The sequence below is a fragment of the Psittacula echo genome (assembly GCF_963264785.1).
Source record: "Psittacula echo genome assembly, chromosome: 12".
In the NCBI taxonomy this organism is placed as follows: domain Eukaryota; kingdom Metazoa; phylum Chordata; class Aves; order Psittaciformes; family Psittacidae; genus Psittacula; species Psittacula echo.
In genome coordinates, this window is record NC_137747.1 from 3,216,158 (window position 1) to 3,234,321 (window position 18,164).

Consider the following 18,164-nt stretch of genomic DNA (forward strand, 5'->3'; position numbering starts at 1 on the left):
AATTACTCGTAAGAGAATTAATCCTATCAAGTTTTATGTCCAAAGAACATTTTGTTAGTGTGCACTCTTCTGTACAACTGCATTATTACCTTGTTAAGCTTTGTGTTTGCTATTTAGAAAGCCTGAAGTTACCGAGCAGTATCTTCTGTGGAATATATAGTTCCTTTCTAAGGTTTGCATTTAACTTGTTCTATTTTGTCAGTGTGTTTCCCCATGGCAACAGCTTCAATTCTTTTAATATTTTGGGTTTAAAAAAAAAAACCAACACAGAAACCTCTCTTCCTGTCACTGCACCAAGTAAAATAGTTATTATCCAGTGCCGATTACAAACTCCTCCTCTTTCCTGCAGGGTGAGTGTTCCCAGATGTGCTACAATATTTTCATTGTGGAGTCTGTCTGTGTGGCATGGTTTTCCCTGGAGTTCCTGCTAAGATTCATCCAGGCAAAGAGCAAGTTTGCATTTCTGCGGAGACCATTAACCCTGATTGACATAATAGCCATTCTGCCATACTACATCACTTTGCTAGTAGACACCACGTCAGTGGGCTATAAAAAGCCCAGCTCTGGGAGCATCTACCTGGACAAAGTAGGTCTGGTCCTCCGTATTCTCCGTGCCTTGAGGATTCTGTACGTCATGCGGCTGGCCAGGCACTCCCTGGGGCTGCAGACGCTGGGGCTGACAGCTCGCAGGTGCACCCGTGAATTCGGGCTCTTGCTGCTCTTCCTCTGTGTGGCCATTGCACTGTTCGCACCGCTCCTCTATGTCATTGAGAATGAGATGGCGAACTCGCAGGAGTTTACCAGCATCCCCGCGTGCTACTGGTGGGCTGTCATCACCATGACCACGGTAGGCTATGGAGATATGGTTCCCAGAAGCATTCCTGGCCAAGTGGTGGCACTCAGCAGCATACTGAGTGGCATCCTCCTCATGGCATTTCCAGTCACCTCCATCTTCCACACGTTTTCACGCTCCTACATTGAGCTAAAGCAAGAACAGGAAAGAATAATGTACAGGAGAGCACAGTTCTTACTAAAAACAAAGTCTCAGATAAGTAATGCATCACAAGGGAGTGATACTTTATTCCCCAGTGTCTCTTCTGAGACTAGGGACAATGAATGAAATTTAGGTTACTGTTTCTCCTGATGTCAAGTGATGTTTTGTTGTATCAGATTCCATCTTTTAATTTGCTTTGGAAGCATTCTGCAAAGGTAACCCTCATATTAAAATAAGAAAAACAGTTATTAACCAGGAGCTGAGATGTCTACTATTATGCTGTTTCTACACCCCCCACCCTCCAGTATAATGTATAGGATCTTTCACTGAGATCATACAGTGGGATTTTAGGAATTAAAAGTCTCTGACAAAAATAGAGCACCATATAATAATGTACTTGTCAGGCTGTTTTGCCATTTGTAATACATATTTTTCCAACTGAATCACGATGTATATAATCATTAAACAGGCTGCCATCTCTCTTGTTCTTCCTGTATATAAATAATGTAAATACAACAAAATTGATGGTGAAAATCTCTCCCAGTAAAACGCCTTAGAGCATAATGGAAATATCCACAGATGTTTATCCCGTTGTGCTCTTAAAAAAAACATTAAGTGGGATTTGTCATTCACAACAGCAACTGTATATTTCTCTGCAAGTCAGCCCTAAACATACCAGAAGAATCGAGCTGTTTGTGTCATAATCTTGCTCAAGATGTAAATACTTATAGCTCACCAGCTACAAAGTTTAATTGAAGTTACAGTGTTGACCTATGTCATAGAATGCAGTAATCCCAGGAACAAAGTCTTTGAGTTTTATAGCATTTAATATTATTACCAAGAGGTGACTAGCTGCAAATCAAATGAAATATGCATGATGAGATGCCAGTCATTCCCTACCATCTGTTTCCATGTTTTTACTTTACCTCAGATATGAAACAGAATTAAAAGAGGCCTGTTTCCAGGGGACACCCTACCATTACTTGGCAAATCGAAGCTTCGGCTACCCATTCACATTCAGCATTTGGTTCTTTAGAAGGAGCAGAAAATATATGGTCGTGGGAAGTTGCCAATGGTGAAGAAAAGAAAATATCATTTGAGTCATGGAGTGGGGGGTACTGACAGCTTTATACTTTACTGTCCTCAATCAGGAGGGACTTAATTAACCATACCTTTGCCATCATGACACACACCATAGGATTGGAGAACATTTTAAATAGGATATAAAAGAGCCGTTAAGGTCCCAAAACACACCCATGTATTCTTCATCCATGTGTGTGTCTTGATCCAGGTCCTGCTGAAATCAGCGGGAGCACATGGGTCAGTGAGACACTGAGGTTTGGCACAGGTTTCTGTGGGGATTAATGGCAGAACTCCCATTTGTTTTAGAGGGAATGAGACTGGCTTGCACACCAGTTCAGGGGGAAAACTCCAGAGATTAAAAAACCCCAACAACCTATTTGATTTCATGTGTGCTTAGAGGTAAAGAAAAGCTAATCTCAAGGGTTTCACCTTCCCTCCTCCCCTCCTTTTTAGTACATTTACTTATTAACAGTTAAGAGCCAAGGAAATTCAGAAGTTTCCATCACATTCACCAATGCTTCTCTAGATTAATGTCCAGAAATACTATTACCTATTGGCATTTCTGGAACAGGTTGCTAGAAATGCCAGAATACGTGGTGGGTTTGTGATTTGAATGAAGGCCAAGGACACAAACATTGTCCTTTCAATAAGGCAGAGTTAGTTCCTCAACCTTTGCTGTTTGGCCAAGCCCACGCTACACTGGTTTTCTTTTCAACTGTCTTTAAAATACCATTTGAAGGTGTTCTGATATACGTGCTCTTGAAGAATAATTCCAGAACATTTAAAAAGGCACTTTACAAGTAATGAGGGCTCTAGCATTCTTCAGCCTGCAGTAGGTAAATATGCCCATGGAGCATTTCTGCAGAAGTCTAAACTCTTGGCAGTTAATTGTGTGGCAGAACTACAAATGTAACCAGCTTTTCACTCTTGTTCTTCTAATTAGAGTTGGACAAAAAACAGGGACATCGTGACAAAACAGGGACACATTTTCCATCCAAAATGCACTTAATTTCAAAACCGTTTGATCATCTGTAGAATTGGCTTCAACACAAGTGCTATACATCCTTCTACCTTTGTGTCAGCACTCGTTATAAAAAGAACTGGTAATTAGATTAGTCCTGTGAGCAACAGTTGCTTATCTAAGAATGTGTTTGACAGGCTGAGCCATAAATAAGAAGCTGTAAATGAATATATGGAGAAATCAAGACTTACCAAATAAAACTTAAGCTTATTTCCATGTTATGCTAGCTAATAAATCCAGAAGGTCCATCCATTCTCTCAATGTCTTTCCATTAAGTTAATGCTCATTTATTTCATGCATGACTTTATTTTTTTATCCCAAATTATATCTTGATTCTAAAGTCCTTGTCTGGCAACAAAAAATTATCACCCTGAAGTTGGGTTGAAGTTGGTTGGGCAAACCTGTGAAAGCATCTTGCCTGTTCTGCCTAAGCCAGGAATAAATTAACTGCCCAGGAGGTACCCCTATGTGATTTTGTACTTGGCAGCACATAGATTGTAAGCATATCAACATGTTTTACTATGAATCACTGTAACAAACGTGCTTGTGTTTTACAGGAGGCAATACATACTGTAGTCCTTATGCCAAATAAATCCAGCTATAAGTCTTAAGAGCACATTAGTATGAAACCCACATGCTGTGCTCCAGCTCTTACTGTGAAGTCTGAGGGCCTAAAGTGATTATGCCTCTTTACAGTGTATTACCTGACTTTTTAGTCAAATTCAGTTAAATTATGAATTGATTCCAAAGCTGCCTGTTTCCAGTGACACCGCTGATAGCTACAAGTCAGCTATCGCTCCTTTTTGCATTTAGCAGCATGTGCAGTCAACAAGAAAGTCCCAATAAAAAAAACCAGTTTGTGCTTTTATGAAGAAAAAGGTTTGAATTGCCACTGATAGTGGTGCGTGTCTGCAACAGAGAGGCTTGCATTGCTCTTTCTATTACCCTCTGTATACTGCAGTACTATGTACAGTGTGAAATCAAACAGCAGCAGCTGTATTAATTTTGATTAATAAAGTGTTAGTCTCCTTGCATTTCTATGTGCTTACGGTACAGAAAGACTGTCACACATGCATAGGCGTGCTTGACAACCTGGGGTCAGTCTGAGAAGTGAGCAGCAGCTTAAGGCAGAGTTTGGGCAATGAGCATTGCCATCTGAAGCAGGCTGGCTGTGATGGAAAGTATGTACTAGGAAAGAAAACCATCTCAGTATAGAAAAATATAGGTACCAATTCAGCAGCTTGTATAAGGAAACCTCTTTCTTGCATGTTGTCCCAAGAATCACAATCACGGTCACTTGGGATATAACTTTAAAGTATTTTAACCATTCAATATTTTAACCATTTAACCAAAGAACCATCAGATTCAGCAAAAACCAGGAAGGATCCCCAGAGACTGACAAAGAGAAAAATCCCCTGATAAAGCCACCATTTCCAGGGGAAGTGGTAGATTAAATTACTTGCTCCAGAATCTTTCCCTCCTCTGTCATCCTTCCTCAAAAACAGTAACAAAAGCAACAAAAATCACTTGGTGAGTGCAACACTAATAAATGAAGACAGAGCCACAAGGCTTCTCTAGCTATACATCAAGGAACACAATTTGCAAGGTGAGTTGGAATAATTTGTATTACACTAACATTCATTACAGGTCAAGGTCTTAGGGAAATTTCTCTTTAGGGAATACATAGGACTTGTCTGCATTTGTCCCTTTATATTTTTTCCACTGTAACTCAGTAGTCCAGATTTCCATAGTCAGAGGCTGTAGCAGTGTCATTCAATAGTCAGAGGCTTTACCAGTGCCCAGTTAAACAATAAAAAAGATCATGCAGAACCGAATCACGGATTTACACATCATGAGATGCACATCTGGGAAGGAAAGCTGGCGTGCTCTATACATTCATGACTTGTGTGGGTAGTTTAACTGGGGATTCAGGCTGATGCGAAAGCAGATTTTTGCTGTAGAAGGTTCTCATTCCTACTGCTATGGGACTCCTCTGCAACTGAAGTTTCATAGGAATCTCTCTGAACAAAAGCTTTCCACTCAAACAGTTCTTTAGGCTGCAGACTGAGAGTAAAAGTTCATTTTAGGCACCTACCAAAGTGCCTGAACCAGCGGCCTTGCCAAAAGATCTGAATCAGCACTGGGGATATGTAGTCTTCTCTGGGGTTTATTTTTTAACTAAGGGAGCCTGGAATGAACTAGATCCCTAATTCAGGTGTCACATTAAAAGGCCAGCGTTAGGATAGATGAATTGGAATCTCATTCTCCAATGGCACAGAAGCACTAATATCTACCAGCGTTAACTCCACGTTATTTGTCCTTTGCACATCTCATTCAACGTATGTAGGGACCAAGGAATATGAAGCAGCACAAAGAATTCAGATCCAGAGAGGCCAGCTTGTTCTTGGCCAGGGTCAGTCTGAAACAATAGGCCAGCAGCAAATACAAAGTTCTTGGCAGTTCATGCCTGACTGTGAAATAGTCCTGTTCCATACAATCATTGATCTTCTTTTTGCTTAGATAAGAAGACTTAACACAAGAGGAAAGGAACAGATACTTTTCCTAACAAAGCTACAGAATTTCATATCCCTCTCTTGGGTTTGCAACAGGCTGAAATCTGGAGCAGATAATCCTAACCCTACAGAGATTTCATTGCTTGTATATAATCAGAAATTAAAGAACAAAGTGACAAACGTGAGTTCAAAGACTGACACCAATCTCTGCTCTCACGTCAGTCACTGACATTAACCCCTAACCTGACCAGGTATCAGTTTCACCATTTTCACATTCATTACTCACCATTTTCATTTCTGCCAGTAGTTGCCACAGTAGTATATGGCCCAGTTTCTTCTGTGTTAATAGTTAATCTTATGCAGGATTTGACAGTCGATTTGGTATCTATCCAAAAGGTGACAGGAGTGCCAAAAATAGACAAAAACTAAGGAAAAGAAAGCGCCCAAGTACAATGTGTTCTGGGATGGTGGAACTGTGGTACCCTATAGGCACAAAGAGTGCAACCACCAGAAACCAGACAGAACTGAAGGCATGGAACTCGAGTCCGTGCCAGTGGATGAACATCACCCCTGTCAACAAAAATACACTTCAAATAATCTATTCCTTAAACTGAAAATGCTTAACTCTAGATTTACCCACTCACCCATTTACCACTTCCCCTGTGGCATTTTAACATTCCCATTTCAGCATTACTAATGATCTCAGTGTTCTTAACATAGCAGTGATCGTATAAAAACCAGGAAAGTGAAGACCATTTCAGATCCAAAACTTGTACTTCACCGAATCAATTCAGCTCTGTGCATGTTCTGTCTTGTCTTGTAACATTATAGAGTGTAAGTCCTTAGGACAGGATTCCTTGTTTTGTAGCTGTCAGTCACTATGTAAAATCATAGGCCATAAATAAAGGTAAATTTCTACACCACAAATAAAGTCAAGGAGATTTTTGCCTGTGCTGCCAAACTGAAAATGTTCCGAGTTTGGCCTGTTGATTATTAACAATAAAACTAGATCTTCCTCCCTTTTTGCTCAGTGCTTTTCTTTGTCATTTTCCAGCATCTCATGTCTTCAAAATACTTCCTAGAAATCACTACAGCTATTAAGACTGCTATTAGCCCTGCCAAAAGTGTGGTGAAGAAACTGCAGGACCGTAATTATCAGGGGATGTTTCTCCCCCATCCAACAGGGTTTCTCCTTTCCCTTTGCCCATGGCAACTAATTTAGAAGCAAATGTCACTTGAACAGAAATACAGTTCTGCCATAACTGAAGCACAGGAGGCCCATCGGGGTAATTAGAGCACATTTGCTATACTTTATAAATATTAATTCGTTATCCCTGTAGCCCTTCTGACATGAGTTGAACAGTCTTGAGCAACACTGAAGTCAGCTAGGGCACATAAACACATGTAACGCTGTCAAGCTGCGGTTTCAGCTTCTCCTTCATTAGGTACCCTTTTTAATGACTGCAGTTTTGCCATTCTTAATTATGGTCATAATTTTATTCCTACATTCATTGTGGGTGCAGAAAACAGGGCTGCAAACTGTAACAATTACCTGGCCCAAGTGAGTGACCTGGTACGTAAGTACCTCCCAGCCACCACCTAGAGATTAGAACGTACAAAAACCCAAGGCCATTCATTTCCAGAACCAGACAGTTAATTTTACAGCTCTCAGTCATGCAAGTAAAGTGGTCAGCAAATATAATAACCTTCATCTTTCTGTAAAAGATAACAATCTAATTTAAATGGTGCCGACCACAGGAACAAAGTTGTGTGGACTAGCCTAGATTTCTACAGTTACTTACATGCAGACATAAGGCTTTAACAAAGTTGCTGAATGACACATGAAAGTAATGCTCTTGCTTTCATTAGCGGTGCACCTGGTGTCACAAAGAAGCTGAATGATATAATTCATAACTTTTACAGTGGTAGCTCACAGGTCAACCAAGGAAAAGACGACTCAGTTTCACTCATAAATAAAAGCACTTTTGGGGAAATCAAGCAACAATGTCCTCAAGCAAACCAGATCCAACACTGAGGAATTACAGGTGTCTTTAATTTTAGAGGGAACTGTTTCTGGGGACAACCTGAGTGGGAAAAGTTAAGACTGCAAAGCATCGCATGGCACAGGAAGTGGGTGAAGTTATCTTCACAGTTTTTTAGGTGAAAGCAGAAAGCACAAATTCAACATGGGAATCACAGGATGAAAATGAACATAACTTGAACATTAGAACAGGAAAGAAGAATCAGCAGCAATAGTATGAGGTGAGCTTGGCAACCTCATCCCATCACAGAGGCTGCTGTAAGCCCTGAAATTGTGTTAATCAAACTCTCCTCTTGGTGGGACCTGTGTAACCCTGCATGTGCCATTTTTTCCCTACTGACTCCTTGCTCTTCCACTGACAGCAGGAACTCTGACCCACACCTAAAGCACTTCAAGCACCTGCACAGGACCAAGGGCATATTTAGTTTTGTTGCGTACTACTACGCAAAGCCAAAGAGAAAGTTTTCCCTGTGAATCAAAACTTGTCATTATTTGCTGTATTTGAATGTGGTTGCTTTTCTAACTATAAAAGCTATAGTACTCGAGATGCACTACTAGCCCCAGAGGATGCGCTGCTAGAAGAGTCAAGAGTTACTGAGAACAACATAAATCCAGGCTGTGTCAGTGTTTAGGTCAGAAAATCGGTTTTCGTCAATGCAGAGTGAATGTGCCTGATTCAAGGATCTTACATTGCCATCTACGGGCTGCTCCCGGCAGTCCTCGTCTGAGTGCCGGACCCCTGTCCTGAAGCATCCATCCCCATCAGCCTTTTTAAAAGGATGTATAAAATATGATGAGAAATGCTTTTTTAAATATAAAGGAAAATACCCAATCCACTGCACTGCTTGGCTTCTGCATACGTGGCCTCTCATTTGCCAATGCAGGCTGTTAGGTCTGCCAGGAAACAAGGACGAAGATCCCACCAACATAGTTTCTGGTGAGTGTGAAGCACATATTGACACTCCATAAATGTCCACAAATCTATTTACACAGCGTTTATTTGGCTGGAATTTATGTAAGTGACATTTTTCAAAAGCCTATCTGAGTAAAATTAACAAGCCTCAAGGTTAAAAATGCAAAGACCTCCATCGCTTGTATAAGAGCAGTCAGGTAAGTAAGCAGTTAGGATTTTATTTATAAAAGAAATTACAAGAGCTGCTTCAAAAGAAAGAAAACTCATTCAGTCAGTTGTACCTGCGCAACTTCTCAGTGTTCAAGGAGTTCAGAAGTGCCTTACCCAAACCCCTCATTCCCACTTCGCCAGCCCCAGTCCCCCTGCTGCTGAGAGAGCAGGAAATTTATCTTGTTTAAAGGGAAAGAAGATTCACTGAGCCAGCTCACCTGCAGTCACACAAATACATGGATAAGTCCAAGGCAAAGGGCAGTGAGGTGTCAAGGAAAGCTTATGGCAGTACTGCTGAAAGGTTACCTGTGAAACTTCACTCAGTGAGGCATCTACGATCACACAGCTGACAGGGCTCGAGCAGGGATGCAGTTTGCCATCCTAGGCACCAGTATGAAGCTGGGATCAATCACCACGCAAAAGAAAGCTCTATTTCTAATGACCTGGTGAGGTTCAGGTTCTGAATTTGCTTCCCTGTTGTCTGAGGTTTAGGAAAAAAAAACCCAAACCAAACACATCTATTTCCAAAAGAGCACTAGAAGCCTTAAGGAGGGAACAGTGCTGTAGCTTCTTACAGCTCAGACGCTAAAAACTACCACATTAAACTTCTGTGACAATTCACGTAGTAGTAGGGATGCACACACATTTAGCACACACATTTGGCATACTGTCCATTAGCTGGGAATAGACCAAGCTACTATAAGATCTGCATGTGATTCTTGCTCTGAACATGTATCAATAGAATTACTTAAGTAGCTTTGTCACCCCTTCTGCTTCTGCAGCCTGAGAGCTTGCTGGACAGAGAAGAAACAGGTAAAGAACAAAACCAGGTAGACATGAAGAACAGGTATGGTGCAACCACAATAAATAAGAAGTGTTCCTATACTGCAATTACTTACAGCACAGCTATCTCATCTTGCCGGCTCAGCTGGACTCCTGCAGGCATTGCAACAGTAGTGAATCATAGGGAGAGCGGAAAAGAGAGCAAGGTGCCCAGCAGAGTGAGAGCCTGTCAATGTGAGCCATGTCTGAACAAGAGCTTTTGCAATGTCACCACAGGTGTGGGAGAAAGGCTGACAGCCTCTTCCTGTCATCCACTCATTGGTAGACAAAAGAAAACTGAAAACAGCAGCAGTGTCACACAAATAGTCACTCTAGAACACCATCTCCAGGGAGAAAGCATCAGTTCCTCCAGTATGTATCAATTCAAGTTATCCAGCTGAATAATGGAAGAAGGAATGGATTTATACCTTCATGTATTCCCAGAACTCCAATGAGTTCCAGCTTCTTAGAAGAGCTGATTATTACTTCTACCTAAAACTAATAATGGGAAGACTAAAAGAAAGCTGGTTTAGAGTGCTGGCAATCTTGTCCTAGGACAAGTCACAAAACTTCTTCCTTTTGTTCAAGTTTAGCTACTGCTGGAATATCGAACATTCAGCAGCACCAGGGTGTTATAAACCAGTCTCCATCAATGTCTATATTTTAAGTGCAAAAAGTTAAAACCTTTGTTATTCTCAGCAATTGTTACATTATGTTAGTAGAATAATGGTGCTTCTTTTTTCTTCAAAGAACTGTACATCACTGCTGCCACTGATTTTAATCACAGTACAAAGGGAAAGGAAATAAAGAAGGAAACATAAGAACCTCAAACATGATCGGTGTTGAAAAAGGTCAACAAGACGAGAATATTAAGCTTGTCACTATGAAAACTGAAGAACTGGTTGAGGTAACTGCATCCGAGAAATAATTACAAGAAATTTCATCTCAGAATTGGTGCTTTGACTTGACTCTAATATAGCACTGAAGATGCTTTAACTGAGAAGGAGATGAGCACGAATCAGGGCAGCAGATAAGGAGTCCCCAGAAGAACTCTGGGCAGAAAGCACAGGAAAGAGATTAAATTATTGTTTTTAAAGTGTTGATATTCAAATATTCCTTGGATCAGTGAATCAAGAAAGAGAGATTGAAAGAGGAGCAGCAGGGTTCTGAGTGTTGAAGAACATCTTGGTGCTCTCATCTGAAAGGCAGGAAAAACAGAAAGGCATTAACAATACAAATTCAGTTTTACAAATTGAAGGTGAAAAGGCACCTACAGAACACTTCAATGAGTTCCAACCATTGTTACAGCTGCTACTTCCCACCGCTACAGTAACAAAATAGACACTGAGAGCAGAGTTTCAAAACTATATTTGGAATGGACAATATGCATGTCCTGGAAATTATTTCTATAAATTCTACCTTATGGTAGAATTCTTACGGTTCTATCACACAGCATCTGGAATATACCTGTGCTCTGGATGCGTACAACCATACATTATATGTACATATAAATACATTTAGGAAAAGACAAGTCTAAACACTTTGATTTTGTTTAAGGGTTTCAAACCCTCACATTGTGAAGTTTGAAATCTGTTTCACAAAAGAAGAACTTCCTTTCCCTGTTCATGAGCAGGTGAAGGCCCATTTGTACAAGAGACTTCATTTCCCAGTCAAATATATAAGGAGCCATTTTAAATTTGGAAATACCCGTTCTTTGCAAGCAGAGATTTGGTCTCCTAGCAACAGCAGGAGCACCTTGTGAATGACACTACAGCTTATTTGCACAGAAGGGCCTTGTGCCACGGGCATGGAGAAGCCATAAGAACACAAAGCTGCCACCTCTTCCCTCCGTGACAGATGGTGGTGGGTCAGGTCAGCAAAGCCTGCAGTGAACACGCACATCAGGAAGGATGGTAGCTGAAGCCATGCACCTTGTGTTGCAGTCTGGATTCTCCTGTCTAAGTGGTCCTTTCCAGACCTGGGTCCTGGATACAGCTGTAGCCCAATTTTAGCTTTGAAAAGATAGTATAATTTTAAGTTGCCCTGATGCAGAGTAGGAATAACTTCCTTTCTGACTGGAAAACTGGTACCTCCATAGGACTAGACTGAATTTATATCAATTTGCATTTTGGATAAGATTCATATGACATATAATTTTGGATGGAAGCAATTTTTTTGTTCTTAGTCTGAACATGAAATACTAGAATTGTGAGTACTTCACAATCAAAAAAGAACAAGAGGTCAGAGCAGCACCATCACATAGATACATTTCAGTTGGCTTTCACAACCAACTGAATCAAACACATGAAATACATTGTGAAGATCAAATGAACCCATTCAGTGATGATGACTAGAGAATAGGCAAACAGAAGCCATTTTCCTGTCCTGCTGTCAAGACCAGAACATACCAGTTGCTTTTTTGCTACTGTATGGAGAAGACAAAGAGTGTGCAGCTGTATGGCTCAAGCTCCTGACTGCGTAATAAAGATTAAAACATATGTGCACTGCTTCTTTTCCTGGTCTGTATGTATTTTTCCTATAAAGATTTGGAAGCTGCAGTGTAAGGTAAGCAGTTTATTATTGCAAAATAATAAACCAGCAACCAATGACTTCAGCAGTCTTACAGCACAGATTCCGCAAGAATATTATTGGGACTAAATTTGTGACACAATGCAAGTGGTAGGATGAGTTCAACCAGTGAATCACAGCAAATGCAGTAGTAATTAACTATTACAAAGATGTAAATTATGGGCGGCCAGTGGTTATGTTCCTAGATTTTCAATGTACTTTCTAAAAGTTCTATTAAAAGCAATACCTGACATCAAAATGATTACCTTTAATTTGCAAGTAGGTTTTTTTAATTCTTCTTTTAATATCTGCCACCTAAGTGTTAGAAAATAATCTCTTTATAAACATTTGTCTGTATGAACAAAACCCCTTCCTCCTAAGGAGTTCAACATTTGCGTTCCTGTTACTACCAAGTCACAGACACCATTATATCAGGCAAAGGGAGAAGTTCAGTGTCTTTTGGGGAAATCGGTTGCTTTGGGGTGAAGGGGGTCTCAACAGCAGGTGGGGGTTTTCGGTTTTGGTTTTTTCCCCAAGAGTGTTAAGCTGTCTTAGCGCTTTCGTTCAAGTGCATTGGAACACGTGTACTTTCTTCCCCAGTCACTATAAAGATCACTGTTGTCTCAGGGACCACGACAATTGTATGGACCACCAGCTGAGGAGCACTGCCCCACATTAAGAATGTACTAGCAGTGACTCTATGTTGAATTTTATGCTAGTGCTTCTAATAACCCTTCTCTGTAAAATTCTCCATTTTGGCTGCACAAGTGTTCTGAAACAGCATGTGAAAGAATCAGGTCAAGCCTCTGAAATAAACAGCCCTTTGACAGCTCACCATAGAAACATAATTTCCATTATATTTTTTCAAGGAATATTGTAGGTGCTATTCAACTGCCCTGCTCCATTTTCTGCTATTTAGCCAGTCTTTTTCCAAATGAACTTTACCACAATGCATTTTCACAAGCTGAACCTCAGCTCTTGCTAAGGTTGAGCTGCATCCTACAACCCAAAGAATGATCTGGTTTATTAACTTGCAGTGCCACCTAGCAAACACCCTTAACATTGTTTTCCCAATGTAGTTTCACAAACGACATTTTAGAGCTTTCAGATCTTAAAAAAAGACCAGTTTGTGCTTGCAGCACTTTAAGCATCTGGTGCATCGTTTGGTTTTGAACAGTTAAGTTTATTAGAACTTATGTTTACAAATAGGATAGTAATAAAGATGCTCACATAACTAAAATACGTCCTGAGACATGAGCATTAAGAACTAGTTTTCGACACATCTCTCATACATGTCTACAAACAGTTCCAATAATTAAGGATATTTTTTAAATCATACACTTTGATAGTAGGTCAGTGATGAATTTATTGGAGTTTTGAGAGACTACTGCCACCAAAATAGGGAAGATCTTAGCCTATCAAGGCACATTAGTACTTTGCATGTAGATGCCTTTTAGACCTGCACGAAAGCCAAACCAGTTTGATTTGTCTTGCCTTAAAAGAATAACCATATCCCAAGACAAAACAAGTTTAGATATTTAACTGTGCCTCAACCATGCAGCTATCCCACATACCTACATGTCTGATACTAAAATGCAGCAATTCAGAATAAATGCTGCAGCCACCTTCTATTACCCCCCAAACCTCTAACACGAAGCTTCTCCCTGTTTAATTCCTTTGCCAAATCCTACTAAGCCCATTAAAAGAGATTATAACTAAACAAGCAAAAAGCAACCTAAAGACATCAGGAGTGAAGGACAAAGAGAAAAATACACTCTGCTGACTGACCTTATCCTCTCTGATAACACATCTTAGACCAATGACTCTATAGGCTCCCTGAACAAAGCAGCCCATCTTCATTCACAGTGTCAATATGTACCAAATATTCAGCCAGTACTTTGGCACCAATACAAAATAAGTTTTATTGCTTCTCTTGGAATGTCTAAACAGAGTTCTGCTATTACACTTCCTGGTGATCAGAGAAACCACCACGTTTTATAGGGTTCAAAAACTAAAGCAAGTCAAAACAAAAGATGTTTCCAATAATAAGAACAGTTTTGGCTTTGTTACGATCCTCTGGTCCTTGATTTTTCAGCATATCTCCAGAGTCCATCACTACATGAGGACTCTATTGACAGGAAGTCTTGTGGATCAGTTCAGCCAGCCAAGGGGAGAAGAAATAATTAGTAACAGCCTGAGTATGTAAAGAATTAAATTCGTACAAGCACCACAGACCCCATCTTTGTCTCAGATGCATGGCAGATGCTTTCCTATTTGCTGCAAATTTAATTGCTATCCTAAGCCAAGGAAGAGAACACTTTCTCCCCCCCCCAAAGAACCTACATTTTGCATACTCCCGAGTTCTTTTCAGATTAACCATCTCTATGTTGTATGGCTCAATGAGTTTTGCACAGAACTCTATGCAAAATGAGCAGATGCATTTCAGACGCTGTACTCCTATAAGAACTTTGAACCTTAGTTCCTGTAGACTAGCAAAAATGGTCATTCCAGAAAGTCACTGAAATAGAAAAGACCCTTGAAAGTTTGCCTGTGACCAGCCTGACTTGATGCATTTACTTTTTTTGCGAGTTCTGATATCATTCTTACGGTTTTGTGCCATTTTGATTCATCTTTATCACTGCTTTTGCACAGAGTTCTTGAGATCCTTAATTGTTTACTATTCAGCACAGACTCACAGACTGGTTTCATGCTTGAAATTGTGCTCCAACAAATGCAATTATAAATTTGCTACAGAAAGTCCTCCAACCACTGCAGGCTTTAACGTCACCTCCATTTGCTTTCCCAGAATGTGCACACATCTGCTGCTAAAATGTTGTAACAAAGGAAAAGACTTTACACGTGATTTCTATCCACTGGAGACTAAAAGGTCTCTCTCTTTTCCCCACGTCCATAGGTTCACTTTGTTTTGAACGATAAGAAAGGAATCACTGTTTTAGGTCAGGCGGGTATGTGACACACTGTTCAGCACTGGGAGATGGGGTATTAGAGAATTATAGCTACTGTTACCTTCTCTGTTTCAGTTTCTTCTTGACAAGACAGTAAAGAAATGATAGATAGATGGAAACATAGATCAGACATTTCAGACAAGTCCCTCTGGGTTCTAATTCCCACAAGCTGAAACTCACCAGAAGTCAGATAGCTCTGACTGAAGTGGGCCTCCACAACTGTTTTCAAGTCCTCAACCAATGACTTTCTTACTGATGCTTACTTTAAGTCACAGCCTTCAGTATTTTCACTGTCCCCTAAATTGCAACAAATATGACTATTTATAAATGCACATAACTGTTTCCTTCAGAAGAGACCAAGATTCTTATCACCAGAACCCATGGCATGTTATAACACAGCAGGCAGTGCAGATGTTCTCAGATTTACTTTACTAAAATATGCCTTTTTGACTACTAATAGATATAATATTTTGAATACTAATAGATACTGTACTTTTTTTTCCTTTTTTGCCTTTGTGTAATGTGAACATTAGTCATGACAGGTGGTTTTTTCCTTCTCAGGAAGCAGAAGAAATCCATCCCTTAATTAACATAAGAAGATAATTACTATGCTTAAGTGATGAGGACTCAGGCAGCTCTCTGTTGAGAAGCTATTTATTTCTCCTTCTTTTCATTCAGTTCATCTACAAGAACATTTTAGATATGTGTAGCTCTTGATGCCAGTTTACAAAATAGTGCAGTGCCACTGGTGATATGCACCTACCACAACCAACAGGGAGAACACTTAAGAAATATGTCTTCGTACTCGCAGAAGGGAAGCCCCATATCTGGTTTTTCCTCTCCACCTCTTCAGTTCATACTATGAAATCTTCCAAGCTCTCAAAAAAGCATTTTCTGTATGCTTTACAAACTTTCTGGGCTCAAACTTGATGTCTTATTAACATTTAACCACAGTTTCTCTACACAAGTCAGAGAATACATTCTTTTTGCCAGCCAACAGGTGAGGGTAAGCAGCTCTGGAAGTTCTTCACAGAACAGCCTTGCTGTACGCGATGTTAGCTGCAGCAAGCTCTCCTCTTTCATAAACACACAATACTTCTACAGAAAAAAGATGGTGACCAAACCAATCTGCTCAGCATTGTTTTGGCAATTCCCCATGATGAGCTCAATAGCGCTACTGACCACCTCAACATGAATTAGTTATTTGGTTTTACTCACTACATGCACTGTTGTGATTTGTTTGGCAGTTAAGGAGGAGTAAAAACTTTCAGCACTTGACTCCTGTGCTTTGTCACTCTCTGGGTTGTAACTGCTAATCAGGACTTGTTCTCAATTATCACACACACAATTAAGCAGTTATTCCAAGTTTTCACTGTTAAATAATAGCAAAGAAGCATGTTTCTTGCCATTTCCATGGATAGTTTTGCATTTTTATAAAAATAATCAGACATCTACAAAAATACACATTTTTAAAATACCATTTAAAAAGCAACACAATATTTCTATCTCCTATGTTATCCACGATACAGTCATAACACAGAGAAGATGAAACCCTATGGAATTTACTCTGAACGTTTGTACTGTTTTTCACCATTTAGATTTCTAATACTGAGGAAATGTTGGGTCAATTTTACTGGCCCAAGCCATGAGCCCCCCTTTAATATCCTTGGCTAACACAGAAGCAAATTCTTTGACAGTCAACTCCTGCAGAATTCTTACAGCCTTCTGGGAATCATTTCCTAATTTGCAAATAACATATACAGGAAACGATGTCTGGCCATTAGCTCTCTGCTTTTCTTCATGAATTCTTTTTTCTAAGTGTTCCAGATACTCTTCATCTTTTTCTTCTAATTTACTCAAAGGAATGTGAACAGCATGTGCCAGGCGACAGATATCCACTTCTACCTGTGGACGAACATCTAGCAATACATGAGGAACTTGCTCATCCAACAGTTTCTTGTATTGCTCTACAGATATCCTGTCTTTACTAGACAGCAGATGTAAAGTCCTACACTTGTCTGTTGCCGAAGAACCACAAAATGCCTCATAATCCTGAAGGCAGGTGACAGATGGATTATCACCACAAACAACACAGTCTGCTTTCTTTGGTCTTAACTTGATGTTGCGAAATCTCCCTTCCCGGGCATCAAACATCAGCATGAACCGACTGAAGGAGGAACCCATTCCCGAGGCGATCTTCAGCACTTCCAAGGCCTGTATGCACCCCATGATGCCTGGCACAACACCCAGCACTCCCCCATCTGCACAGTTGGTCACTGTCTCTGGTGGAGGGGGCTTAGGGAAGAGACACCTGTAGCAGGGCCCTCCCTGGTAGTTGTACACGACCAGCTGCCCCTCCAGCCGCAGGGCACTGCCGGACACCAGCGGCTTCCCAGCCAGAACACAGGCGTCATTCACCAAGTACCTGGTGGGGACGTTGTCGGAGCAGTCGGCGATGACATCGTACTGCCGGACCAGCTCCAGGGCGGTGCGAGGGCTCAGGGCGCCGCAGTACGGCACGTACTGCACTGTGGAGTTCAGAAGCCGAAGAGCTGCCGCGGCAGATACGGCTTTGGGCAGCCCCCGGCGGGCCTCCCCGTGCAGCACCTGCCGGTGCAGGTTGCTCGTCTCCACCACGTCGTGATCCACCAGACCCAGGCGGCCGACGCCAGCCGCGGCCAGGTACTGGGCCAGGGGGCAGCCCAAGCCGCCGCAGCCCACCACAAGCACGGAGGAGCGGGCCAGAAGCAGCTGTCCCCGCACGCCGAGCTCAGGCAGCACCAGCTGCCGGCTGTACCGCAGGATGTCGGCGGGGCTCAGAGAGGCCTGGGCGGGCAGCGGAGGGAGCTCTCCGGGAAAGGCGGAGGCATCCTCCTCCGTGTGCGCGGCGTCCCCCCCCGCCAAGACGGTGGCCAGCCGGTCCCGCAGGCCGCGCAGCTCCCGCTCCCGCTGGCTGATCTCCGCGCTCAGCCGCTCCGCCTCCGCCACGCCCGCCATAGCTGAGGGGACAGCGACAAAGCCCGCACAGCACTT

At 41.4% G+C, this 18,164-nt stretch overlaps 2 protein-coding genes across 2 annotated transcripts in view; one reads left to right on the plus strand and one right to left on the minus strand.

Moving 5' to 3' along the window:
• KCNG1 (potassium voltage-gated channel modifier subfamily G member 1) overlaps positions 1 to 1,120 on the plus strand; it is a gene marked incomplete at both ends in the record, with an annotated part of 1,932 nt that extends 812 nt beyond the window's left edge. Inside the window, one exon of the mRNA XM_080628122.1 lies at positions 318 to 1,120. Within this exon, the coding sequence (XP_080484248.1) occupies positions 318 to 1,120 (803 nt within the window). The remainder of the gene's footprint in view (positions 1 to 317) is intronic.
• A 9,574-nt stretch (positions 1,121 to 10,694) lies between these two features.
• On the minus strand, positions 10,695 to 18,149 carry MOCS3 (molybdenum cofactor synthesis 3). Its single transcript, XM_080628235.1, has 2 exons — positions 15,895 to 18,149; positions 10,695 to 10,795 (listed from the first exon to the last, which is right to left on the minus strand). Exon 1 carries the CDS (start codon positions 18,126 to 18,128, stop codon positions 16,734 to 16,736), a length of 1,395 nt encoding a protein of 464 aa, XP_080484361.1. The 5' UTR covers positions 18,129 to 18,149; the 3' UTR covers positions 10,695 to 10,795; positions 15,895 to 16,733.
• Positions 18,150 to 18,164: the final 15 nt, after the last annotated feature.

Coding starts and splice junctions, on each gene's coding strand:
- MOCS3 (XM_080628235.1), bottom strand. CDS start 18,128: ATGGCGGGCGTGGCGGAGGCGGAGCGGCTGAGCGCGGAGATCAGCCAG.